Raw genomic sequence first — 13166 nt, forward strand, 5'->3', positions numbered from 1 at the left:
ATTACTTAAAATGTAAAATACATTTAAGTATTATTTCACCATGCTATTCTTTGCTCCGATTCTGATTCAACTGATATTATTTTTACATAATTTTTTAAAATGTTATTTTATAGAACTTCAGTTTTACCATAAAACGTGGAAATTTCAGCATATCAGTTGTTAAGAGAGATCAGATTCAAAACAATACTTCCTAATACCAACACCATTCCAGACTGTTTCCACTGGTATAAACTCAACACTAATCTATAACATTTGTTACAATAAAGCATTTATATATATTGGAACAACTCATACCACACCACATACATGCTAATACTGATGCCAGTGCTGTATGTAACAAAAAATGTTAGAAACTATGGGTAAAAATAACCATTGTTAACATTTGATTTAGTATAACTGATCAATGGAAAATTATATCAGTGTGTGTGTGTTGAGAAGATATTTTGATTGAATTAAGATTTTTTTAAAATTATTTTTAATGTTTAACTAGATCTCAATTTCTTAAAATTTGCATTTCTTATCTAGGATAGGACACCAGGATCCATCAAAATATGTGCGTCGCAGTCCTCGAATAGTTTTGAACAGACTTAGTGCCAATAGCATAAAGTAAGTGATTGCCTTTTTCTACAGTTTCCAGTTATGTGACCACCAGATGTAGCACCCATTGCATTAACACTTAATACACAAAACATGTGACTCTTTTGTGTTTGTCTCGGCACCGCTGAAAACATTCTGGATATTGTATAAGTAAAGAAATCTCGCATCGCATATTGTCAACAAGAAGACAAACAAATCCACAACACACATTTTATTCTAATAGTCTAAAATATTTTGAGCTTTAAGTGTACCTGTATCCTGTAGTCCTGCTTTGTTGATAACTACTTTCCTGCTTTTCATATTTAGATGCCGTTTCCTTCCACATGAATCCTCCTATTCCTTACATAGTATTGATACAATGAATATGTTATAATGTGTCATATATATAAATTATAATATTTTTTGTTATTTTTCTGTGCTTTTGTAATTATCGTGTTATTTTTCAGTATTCTTATTTTTTAAAAACAAGCAATAAAAACTATACAAATTTTCAATCTGTATTTAAGTTTAGATGTTTTATTCAATAGAGCTTCTTACAGAGAAAAATAACAATGTATAAGGAAAACAGTGTTGCAATCTCATGGGAAAAATACAGAAAATCTCTTCTAGCATCGGCCCTGTGGATGCTGGATGGACCAAATTTGCAGGAAACCATGACAAAAGACATGTAATTCATGTCCCCAATTTTGAAAGAAAAATGCCAAAAATTTAGAAAAAACATAATTTTGGGGGAAATTTTTACAACTGGACATCTCTCGCTGAACTCCTAATTGCCACACATTGTGAACAAGTTTTTTTTGTTTTCATTATTACATGTCATAGTAAAACATATCAGCAAATATTGGAGATTGAAGAGTAATAGCCATTCATAAGTTACATAACTTTTGGAGGGAAACATGGACTCTTTCCAAATGAACAAAAAAGGCAGAAGTGAAATATTATGTAGAGTTTTGAAGAAATGATGTGTTAATTGTTACCATGTGGTAGTGGTTGATACAGTCGGTTCAGTCGAGTGCTGCTTGGGACCACTTTCACTCGCTCAGACTCATTCGAGTCTCCCCCTCTTTAGTGGAATGATTGACAATGTTCCGTATTTCAGAGCCTAATAAGCAGCACTGTCAGCTTAAAACCCCTACATGGAAGGAAACCACTCTATGCAATTACAATTCTAAATAATAATTCCTTATATACAAGACTCAAATACAATATACGAGGAGGTACCCAAAAAAACTGGGTACATGTACATGTTGTAGTTACATTCAGGTAAGCATGTCTACTCTAGTCACCTTCAAAGTATTGCCCATGTGCTTTAATGCAATTGTCCCAACGTTTTTCCCACTGTTTAATACAGTTTCGAAACTCCTCTGGCGCAATACTCTTCAAGGTTTTGTTCGTAATGTCTTTGACGTCATGGAATCGCTTCCCTTTCACATTCCTCTTCATCTGCGGGAACAAAAAAAGCCACAGGGTGCTAAATCGGGTGAGTACGGGGGATGGGGCACAAGCACCATGTTGTTCTTTGCCAAGAACTGTCACACTGACATGGCCGTGTGGGCTGGGGCGTTGTCATGGTGCAGTAACCACATTCCACTTCTCCACTGTTCTGGATGCTTCCGTCGCACACTTTCACGCAATCTTCTCAAGACATTCAGGTAAAATTGCTGGTTCACTGTTTGTCCTTGGGAAACAAATTCCCTGTGTACAATCCCATTCCCATCAAAGAAACAAATCTACATTGTTTTCACATTGGATCAAACTTGACGTTCTTTCTTGGGACGTGGTGAATTTGGAGTCTTCCACTGGCTGGGTGCTTGTTTTGATTCAGGATCGTACCCATAGCACCAGGACTCATTCTCAGTCACAATTCGTTTGAGAACATTTGGGTCCTTGTGCAGTTCACCCTTCAAGTCGCGACAAACATTCACTCAATTCTTTCTCTGCTCCTCTGACAGCAAGCGAGCCACAAATTTAGTAGACACCTGTCTCATCTTCAAATCGTCAGTTAAAGTGTGCTGGCAAGTACTCCAGGACAACTCCACTTCTTCAGAAATTTACTCGATGGTCTTTCGATTATCTTCATTAATGGCATCTCGAACTTTTCCAATGTTTTCTTCATTTCTGCCTGTCGAAGGACGGCCAGGCGTGGCAAGTCTTTAGTTGACATGTCGCCATCTTTGAACTGGGAAAACCACTCGTAGACTTGTGTCTTTCCCAAAGCAGCTTCATTATAACCTTGGCGAAGCATAACAACAGTCTCAGCAGTCATTTTTCCCAACAAGAAACAAAATTTAACACAGGTCCTTTGCTCCTTGTGGTCCGCCATCTCAACAATGACTCAAAAATCGCCAGACTCTTGCCGCAACACTATGAACGAACCGCTCAGCACAGAATAATGCCAACTTGCAGATTGATGCAAGATATCCCATACTAATGACACCTAGCGGCACAAGCTGTAACTACATCGGTAATCCACGCAACATTATGATTCCGGTTTTTTTTGGGTACCTCCCTTGTATACAATAGTATGCAATGTCTACAGACTGAAACGTAAAATGGATACACATGCTGACAGACCTGCCTAAGCAGTAAGCAATTACAAATATCGTTATCACAGTGCAGCAAGTATGTGTACATCATTGTTCACTTACCGAAAAGGATAATCATATTCTGTGAAATAATAAAATGCAGTTCTAACATTGACGAGCATCCTTTTGATGGGAGAACATTAGAAACAAAATGTCAGTCTCGGTAGTTTCAGCCCATAATCCTCTATTTCATTTTCACATATCTCCGTAAGATATACAAAACTGCATTTTAACATGGAGATGATTATTATGTTCATTTTTTTTTTAATTTTCACTTCATATTTTACTTCACGATCCATATTTGAGGACCCACTACCATCGACAAATGACAGAGATATGTGTACTAATAGGGTTTGAGAGTTCAAGTGTATTCCACTCGATCAAATTACGACCAAGAAAGCAACTCTTCAGCCTCCAACGAAGTAGAACCAACGCACTGGCAAGTGGCAATATCCACAACTTGGAGCATGTGTAAAACATTTAATGATATCATTAAAAGTGAAAACAGTATTGACCTATTTTGCCCGACCCCAATATTGAAAAGGAAAATACTAAAATTACATAAATTACGATAGAACCTGAGAATTGTGTTTGTTAAATGTGTTTTTTGTCTACATATCATAAGGGTTGCCCAAATAAAACTAAGACTTTTGTCGTAGCGTCGTAGCTTAACTACGCAGAGCTTTGTGTTTGCTCTGGTAGGTGGCGTTGTATGTAAGAAAGCATACATCGTATGCATACCTGGTATGGTCTGACAGCACAGTGTGTTGTTTACATGTGCAGAAGCACTTTCACAACATGGATTCGTCCAAACGGGTCCAACGAGCAGTTATTCGATTTTTGAAGGCAGAAGGTTTGCCATGATCGACTGCGGCATTTCTGCTGGGAAGTCCTCGAGCATCCTCCCTACAACCCCGATCTCTCGCCTTGCAATTACCACATCTTCGGGCCATTAATAAAACATCTGAAGGACCATCAGTTTGCCAATGATGCTGAGGTCCATGATGCCGTTGAAGACTGGTTCCGTAGTCAACCACGGTGACTTCACTGGAATGTCTGTGAAAGGAATGGCACGAATTCCAGTTTCTTCTGCCATTTGTTGGAGGAAGAGGCAGGTTGAGCGAGATGTGTGACTTGATGCACCCACACACGCCCCTTGTGTCACTTTTCCTGACAAGGATGGTGTCAGACACGCTTCTTTTCGCGACTGGCATGGGTGTGAGGTCATCGGCAGACAAAAGCCAGCTGAACCTTTACTCCATACGGAAAGAAACCTGTTAACTATTTGGAAAGGCTGATCTCTTTTGTTCTTTTCGCTTCTTTTTTCTTGTATTTGTGGATTGTTGGTTGTGAAGTGTGCAGTTTATAAGGCCTTCAGAGTGAAGTGTTGCAATGAGTCGTGATCTGCCCTGCGACGAAAAAATAAAACTGGGAGTGATAATTATATAACTGAATGAACCGAACGCACATAACGAGACTTGCTAGTGAATTGCGATACCAGTACTCTCATTACACAACATCTACCATACACTTGACTTGGGTTACAATTATTATAATAAATAATGAATATTGTAATTTATAATAAAGATTCTCACGAGTATATATAGAGTTCAGTTTTGGTTGGGAGGGTGGTCTGCAAAAACAGACCATCTTAATGGGGTCCTTGGTATAGGTACATAGCGAATCAGTATACCAATTTTATATCAAATCGCTATATGTTCCCACCAAAATGTAATGTTCGACCCTGCTACATTACAGAAATCAATTGACCATTTAAGATCAGTTTCATATCCCCCTCCCTAATTTAATATCCAGTCCCCCAACAAAGTTTCCATGTCAATTTTAGGTTCACTGTTGGTATTGAAGACTTGAGTATCGACCTCCTCCAAATAAATTAATTCTCAATCTCCACACCAACATTCCCACAACAGTCTAAGCAATAGTGATACTGAAGACTTGGATATCTCCCAACCTAGTGCTCAATTCCTTATTAGAGTTGGGTCCTGGGTTCGATACCTGGTGGAGAGACATAGTACGAGGCTTGTCCGGAAAGTAAAGATACAAACATAAAATAAGATTTAAAAGAAATGTATTGCTTGCAACTAAAATTACACTTGATACACTGATACAGAGGCTATTTCTCCACATAAGTGCCACCATTGTCCAAACATTTGTTCAGATGCAGAACAAGTTTTTGTATCCCTGAATCGTAGAAATCCGCCACCTGCATCTTGAACAAAGTTGGGACTACTTCCCTGACGTCATCGGCAAAGTGTTTTCCACCAAGATTTTTCTTGAGGTACAGGAACAGGTGGTAGTCGCTGGGTGCAAGGTCGGGGCTGTATGGTGGATGATGAAGGACCTCCCATTGAAACTGTGCAAGCAGATCCTTGGTGACATTCCCTGCATGGGGGCAGGCGTTGTCATGATTAAAGCGGATTCCATTTGACAACATGCCTCTCAGTTTGTTTTGAATTGCACGTCGAAGATGTTTCAAAATCTGGCAGTAGGTTTCAGCATTAATCATTCTTCCAGGCGGCATGAATTCCACCAGCAGGATGCCGTGGCGATCCCAGAAAACTGTTGCCATCAGCTTGCGGGTTGAAATTGAAGTTTTGAATTTTTTTGGCTTTTGGAGAATGGATATGGCGCCACTGCAGTGACTGCTGCTTGGATTCAGGCATATGGTGGAACACCCATGTTTCATCACCTGTCACAATGAAGTCCAGGAATGCATCTCCCTCTTCTGCGTAGTGAGTAAGAAAGTCCAGTGCATATCCCAGTCGTTTGGTTTTGTGTTCGTCAGTCAAATGTTTTGGGACCCAGCGTGCACACAACTTTCTGTACCCTAACCCACTCACAACTTTATGAATAGTGGTTTTCGAACTGTCAGGAAACATCACACACAATTCTCGAATTGTCACTCGCATATTCGCATGCACCTCTGCTTCAATACGATTGCGAAGGTCGTCAGTGATCACGGACGGCCTCCCACTTCTCTCATCATGAACATAACGTCGACCTTCTGCGAAGGCACGGCACCATTTCGCCACATTTTGACGATTCATTACGTATCCTTGTGCCTGCAAAAACCTGATCACGGCGTGTACTTCACACTTGGCGGGATTCGGTATCGCCGCTGCCATTTCCAACGCATGTTCCTTGCACAAGACTCAGCACAGCACTGACGACTCACTCCCAATTCTCGCCGTATGGATCACGGTTACTGCCAGTGTTGCCAACTTTGGTATACATTTTCCCCCTAACGTGCAAATGTGTTTGTATCTTTACTTTCCAGACAAGCCTCGTAGTTCGGATCGCACTTTAAACTGTAGGTCCAGTTCCGATTAGCCTTTCTGTGCATAAAGTGGACTTAAAACAACAATTCAATCATTCAAACTTACCAGAGTTCGAATTTTCCCATACCAAGTGCAATCCCCAACTAGAATTTACATGGCAATTTAAGGTTGAATACATAATAGCTGGACATTTTGCACCTCAAATAACAGATTGTGTTGCCCCGAGACAACATTTGGGTCTGTCTCGTCTAATGAAAATCCCATTTCTTTTCGTTACTAGTCTCGTCAACAACACTAATAATACATAGTTACTGTTATAATTCCCTTGGGAATACACAACTTGCTATTTATGTAGCAGTGATACTTAAATGACAATGTAGTGAAGTTCTGTCCTCCATTGCTCTATTGTTTATTCAATCAGATTTTCATCACAATCCCCCTCCCCCCCACACACAAAAGTTAAGTGGACGAAACCAGCTTCTACTAACCTGCCTGTGGGTACCCCTATTTCACAACCTACCGATTCATTTTTGCAGATGTAAAGAAAGTGACCCCACACTGAGTCCTTAAAGTTTTCGTTCAAAATTGAAAGTTGTTTAAAGTGTTTGTGAACTTCCTCACATTCCTCCTAGTGTAGTTCAAAGATTTATATTATAAGACTCTGAACTGGAATCCTAATAAGCAACATCAGTAAAGATATAAATATAAATATTAATAGTCAAAGCAAAGTTACCAAATTGAAGAAGTTAAAGCTCCTCCCTCTTGCCTAAATGCGAGCAATAGATAAGTTTTTCTTCTTTTTTAAATTTTCTACATATACATAACTTTTGCTTTCAATGGAAGTTATGGTTTCGGCTTTAAGAAAGCTTTAGATCTCGTTATTTGTATAACAAAACAGATGACCAGGCATATTAATTTCAATTTTACGTAAAACTTTAGGTTTCACAGAGAAATGTGACGATCTAAAAACTACCGATGCAATACAATGTAATCCAATTCTGAAGACATACATTATCTCGGACTCTAAGTGAATCTGTATATTCAGTCCCAACTAGCTTCTGGGCATAACGAGGGGTCCTTTTTGTTCATAATTACTGCTTTGATTCGGCTGCAAAACTGGAGTGTAGAGCGATCTGTCCGCAGCCTTCTCCTTCTAATAGTATTGCCTTTCAACACCCGTGATATGCCATTTTTGGACCCAGTTAATCCATGCTCCTTGTGCAGTTTTACTTTTTTTTTTTTTTTACTATAACTGTAGTTTACGTCAGAAAGTGCAGTTATGTAACCGTCCCAATATGCACTGATTTTCGGCATCATTCTTCCCGATGTGCAATGACCACACCTGTCACACACAGTCAACGGTCCAACGTGCCCACACGACTGGCAGCTTCGTTCTCTTACCGCTTGATGGTGCTGCACAAGGTGTGCAATTTTGTCACTGTAGATTGGAAACAACCTCTGTATACCTAAGTATGGGACGATTAAATAAATGTTAAGAAGAAGGGGGGGGGGAAAGGTCAAGAAAAAAGTCCAAAATTTTGGATTTGTTATTTTGATACACCTCTGTTGAAAATGTTCCTTGAAGAACCTCTGATGGCTTTTGCTGTGAAAAAAGAACTGCATATTTGGACATTTACTTAACAATACTACAGCATATGATTAAATTCATAGCACAAACATGTTTGGCTATACAATTACATAGCCTTCCTGATGGTGTGGTGGTAATGCCATCACCTTGTAATTAAGGAATCCTGCGTTCGATACCAAGTAGAGTCAAAGTGGTTCACTTCCAACTTTAAACTGTAGGTCCAGTCCCAATTAGGCTATCTGTGCATGAGGTGGACTTAAACTTCAAACCTTCAATGCAATTATATAATAATTCTGTGTGTCTTTTGTCTAACAGTAGCCTTTTGTGAATAGAAACAGTGAATCACTGACATCAATAGACAAATAAAAATGAAATTTCTTCGCAAAATATGCATGGAATTAAGAAGAAATAGGCATATGAATTATATTTTTATCCATAAAAAATAACAAAATGGTATAATTTTACATTAAATTACATGCTGTTTATAGATATATATTGAACCCATAAAATTATCAATAACACTGGGGAACAAAAAAAAGATTTTATTTTGCGGCATAAAGTTTAATAACAGTTTCAACACACAAAACAGCTGTCATTGCCAATTGTATGATTGGTTCAGTTGAATTGACTCCAGTTATAAAAATAAACACACCATGGAAAATGTAGGAGGTAAAATTACTCTACGCTTTTCTAGGTAATATCAAAATTTGATAATGGGCTGAAATTCCCCTAAGAAACTTATTTATTTATTTGTAAATTGTTGCTAGGCAACTTATGAAGCATTGCTAGGCAATATATCGGACACTCAACAAACCTTAAGGAAGAATACCAAAACATAAAAATAGTTTTAGAAAAAAAAATGAATATGCTGAACATAAGTGTCTCGTGTGTGTGGATTTGAAGATGGTGATTTTTTTACTAGGACAGCAAAGTGGGTACACAAAGAATCCATTTCCTATGTTTGTGGGATAGTCGTGCTAGAGAAAAACATTGGACGATAAAAGTTTGGCCCCCAAGGAAAAATATTAGTGGGAAAAGCTAATATCATTCATGAACCGCTGATAGATAGAGACAAAATCATCCTTTCGCCACTGCATATTAAACTTGGGTTGATAAAACAGTTTGTCAAGGCCTTAGATACAAGTGGTGATTGTTTCAAATATATATGCCACACTTTTACAGGACTAAGTATTGAAAAATTGAAGGCAGGAATCTTTGACGGACCACCACAAATTCGTACACTCATAAATGATGCCAATTTTACAACTTGCATGTCTTACATCGAATCTGAGGCCTGACTGAGCTTTGTGTCAGTCGTCAAAAACTTTTTGGGGAATCACAGAGCAGAAAAGTACCCCGATATAGTTGGAAATATGTTGAAAAAATTTGAGAAATTGGGAGCTAATATGAGTGTGAAGATACATTTTCTACATAGCCACATTGACAGATTCCCTGAGAACGTTGGTGATTTTAGTGAAGAACGGGGAGAAAGGTTCCATCAGGATATAAGGATAATGGAAGAAAGGTACCATGGACTGTGGGATCGCCACGTGATGGCCGACTACTGTTGGAGCTTGCAGAGGGATTGTCCTAAAAAGCAATACAGCAGGAAATCGTATAGAAAACGTTTCACATAGTTTGTTACTTCATTCTGTACATATTTTCTTAATTATTATGATCATAGGCCTATATAAATTTATTTTTATAATAATGATTGTAATCACAAAAAGAAATATTAAATTGTTGTTGGAAGTTCATTTATATGTATGTCTTATGTTTCCGCCATTTTGATTTAGTTGCATTTATTTCATAAATTAGAGCCAATTCAGGAAATATATTATTATATCATTATTCAGCAGCATGAAATTGCCCTAAATTAGCTCTCAAACACTGTGCCGCAATTTCACTGTTCCCCAGTGTAATTTACCAATAAACATATATTGGCTGATACAAATAGTGTGCCACGGTAGCTGTCATTAGGGTGTCTGATTACCATGCACGACACCCGGGTCGATCCCCCGCAGGGTAGAACCAGGATTTTTTTTACCTGTTCAAGTGGCTCTGGCACCCACCCAAAGTTGTATAAAGTGGGTACCTGGAGGAAACATTTATTTCATATAATCTTCATTTTTTAAAGTAAATGTGATTAATCTTCAACCACTCTACATAACTTTTTCCTTGATTAATCTTCAACCACTCTACATAACTTTTTCCTTGATTACAAGGAATGTACGTAATTAATTCCAATCCATTTTAAATCATTTTGTAGATTAGCGACTGGAAAAGCAATAAATGATTCAGATGAGGAAACATACTCTGTCACAAACTCTCAAGACAGGCAATGTATCCCTGAATCTTCAAGTTCTAAATCATCCAGGAGTTCAACAGGAGGTAAAAGATCAAAGCAGTAAGTATGCATTGTATTGCAGTCAATTTACATTCTAAAAATTGTTGCAAAGTAATATTTTTTTTATTAAAATCTATACTGACATCTAATTTTAAATGTCGACCTTTTTGGCAGAATGGTTAGCATAGCATGTTGTGATGCCAGGGGTCCTGAGTTCAAATCTTGGTCTGAGTGTTCTTTGTGAGAACATCCTCATCTTCGCGATTAGCCAAAAGTTGCAGAACAGTGAAGTAAAATAAATCAAATTTTAATTGCGTATCTTTTTTCTTCATTTCTATCTTATATATAATGAGGAGGAAACCTATGCATTTTGAATTTAGTTGTCAACAGTCTACTTTTTCCTATCCTGGATGCACTCTTGTTATGTCAAGTCCTTTATATAAATATTTTTTTGTTCTATCTAATGGTCTTGTTCCTTTTGTTTCCATCTATAAATACTTTTGACTATTTTTTCCATTTGTACATATCCAAGTCACCTTAGTCTTGTGATTATTAAATAGCCACATTGGCAGCCACTATATGAAATCCCGACTCCAGAAAAATATCAGCCAGCATTGGAGTTTGAATCAAAAAGGACACTTTCTGATCCTGTTGATATTGAATCAAAATGGATACTTTCTGATCCTGTTCTACTGTTTGTACATATTTGTTATTTTCTCATTAAATGTGCTTGTGAACAGAGGTTAGAAATTGAACTGTATGCATTTTCAGGGTTGGAAGTGGAGCGACTGAGTCATCAGAAGCATCAGATAGTCTGCATATTGTCACATCCGATTCTCAGGAGGAATTTGTGTCAGTTTCTTCAGGTCGTGTCACAAGATCATCATCTGGCAGACAGTCTCGAGGCTCCTCTCACAAGTAAGTTGCAGTCTGTACTAACTATAATATTCAGGTAAAAACAAAACCATTTTTTGGATTATGTACTGAAATTTGATGTTTCCCTTTGTAAATCATTGTTACTAACTTTTATTGACAATCCTTCCTGTGTTTGTAAATTATTAAATAAAGTAATGTGGCCATTTCCCATCCAGGATGAAGTCTGAATCATCAATTTTTACATGCATTAATAATTAAGGCAAGTCTAAAGCTCTTGTTAAAGTCCAGCTTCAGTTGTTATCTTAACCAGCCTTGTGGTAGGGGTTTGTTTATCACTGAATAAAAAAACATATATTTTCTTTATTTTGCAACTATACCTAAGTAGGGGGTGATTAAATAAATATTAAGAAAAGGGGAGATCAAGAAAAAGGAAAGAATGGTCAAGAATTTTGGATTTTTTTTATTTTGGTAGACATCTTGTTGGTAAAATTCTCAGATACTCTGCCAACTGAACTACTACAGCTCATAAATTGGAGTTCATTTTCATTTACTAAGGAACTGTTTATTCACCCACCATGTTGAACGCTGACATAAACAGAAGAAGGAAGAAAAGAGGAAGGGGAGAATTGGAAGAGAAAGAAAAAGAGAGAAGGTTTGGAATAAGGAGTATGGGGAAGACCACAGAAAAGATATGGAAAGTGCTTAGGAAAGCGGGCATTAAAACTTACAGGAACGGAGGGAGAAGCATCTTAGGAATAGCGAAGAATGCAAACAAGAAAAAGGAAAACAGAGAAGAGGAAGAGGAAGGGATTATCTACGAAATAAAATGTAAAGAATATCAGAGTGTGTACATAGGAGAAACGAAAAAGAGACTGAAATATAGGTTGAAACAACATAGGGATGATGTACGACTTAAGAGAGATGCGATATTTAAACACACAAGAGAAACAGGACATGACATAGAGTGGGATGAAGCTAAGCAGATAGGAAGGGAGAAGAGAATGCTAGTGAGAAAATGGAAGGAAGCCAAGGAAATAGAGAAGAAAAGTGAAGAAGACACAATGAACTGGAATGGGGGACTGAAGTTAAACAAAGAATGGATGGAAGAAGGTGTTAGAAAGAGTGGAAAGGACAAGAGAGAAAGAGGAGAGGAGAAGAAAGAAAATGAAGGAAAAAGAGCGTGAGATATAAAGCCCAACCACACTCTAAATGGAAGTAAATATGTTTAGCCTTTTAGGTGAAAGTACAGTTGACAAGTGAAAGCCACCTGCTGGAAAGTTCCAGAACAACTTTCTAATAGTCTGCAGGGAGTAATGTTTTGTGTGTATATATAATGCCCTGTTTTTGTATTTTGTTACTTTTGTACTTGATACAGAGTCTGAAGAAGACCTTGCTAGAAGGTTGAAACGTTTCGTTTAGTTCATGTTTTTAATAAAATAAATTACTGCCTTGGTCAGCATATTTATTTTTTCATAATCATGGAAACAAGGCTTAATGGTGTTAAAGCTGTAATATGTATGTTATTGCAGGAAATTGAGCACTGATGAAGACTCCCAAGATGACTTCTGGTCTACCCCACCCAATAGAAGGTCTTCTCAAAGACTTGCTGCCACAACAGGAAAGAAGCGTCTGCCCATGCGCTCAGTCCGTAAAGTACGGTCTTGAAGTGCCGGATCATTTTTTTTTTAAATGTATTTCATTACTCTTGTATGTAAGTACAAATATGAAGCAACAAGAGTGATGATCATTTTTGTTTTTTAATTGATTAATTTTACGCTTCTTTTGTTTTAGCTATGGAACTAACTCTTAATGAACACAATAGTAGAATATCAAATGTGTATATATAACATGCAATGTTTATTTCTTTTACTACG

The 13166-nt window shown here is 37.6% G+C and overlaps 1 protein-coding gene across 2 annotated transcripts in view; it reads left to right on the forward strand.

The window, feature by feature from the left end:
* The window catches only part of Cap-G (Chromosome associated protein G), a 109967-nt gene extending 96801 nt beyond the window's left edge, over nucleotides 1-13166 (forward strand). For both annotated transcript variants that reach the window (XM_083114811.1, XM_083114812.1), the window contains exons 25-28: nucleotides 526-606; nucleotides 10339-10476; nucleotides 11188-11334; nucleotides 12822-13166. In XM_083114811.1, the coding sequence (XP_082970937.1) occupies nucleotides 526-606; nucleotides 10339-10476; nucleotides 11188-11334; nucleotides 12822-12957 (502 nt within the window). In that variant the 3' untranslated portion in view covers nucleotides 12958-13166. The remainder of the gene's footprint in view (nucleotides 1-525; nucleotides 607-10338; nucleotides 10477-11187; nucleotides 11335-12821) is intronic.

The sequence above is a fragment of the Lepisma saccharinum genome, chromosome 29 (genome assembly GCF_977018435.1).
Source record: "Lepisma saccharinum chromosome 29, izLepSacc3.1, whole genome shotgun sequence".
Classification (NCBI taxonomy): domain Eukaryota; kingdom Metazoa; phylum Arthropoda; class Insecta; order Zygentoma; family Lepismatidae; genus Lepisma; species Lepisma saccharinum.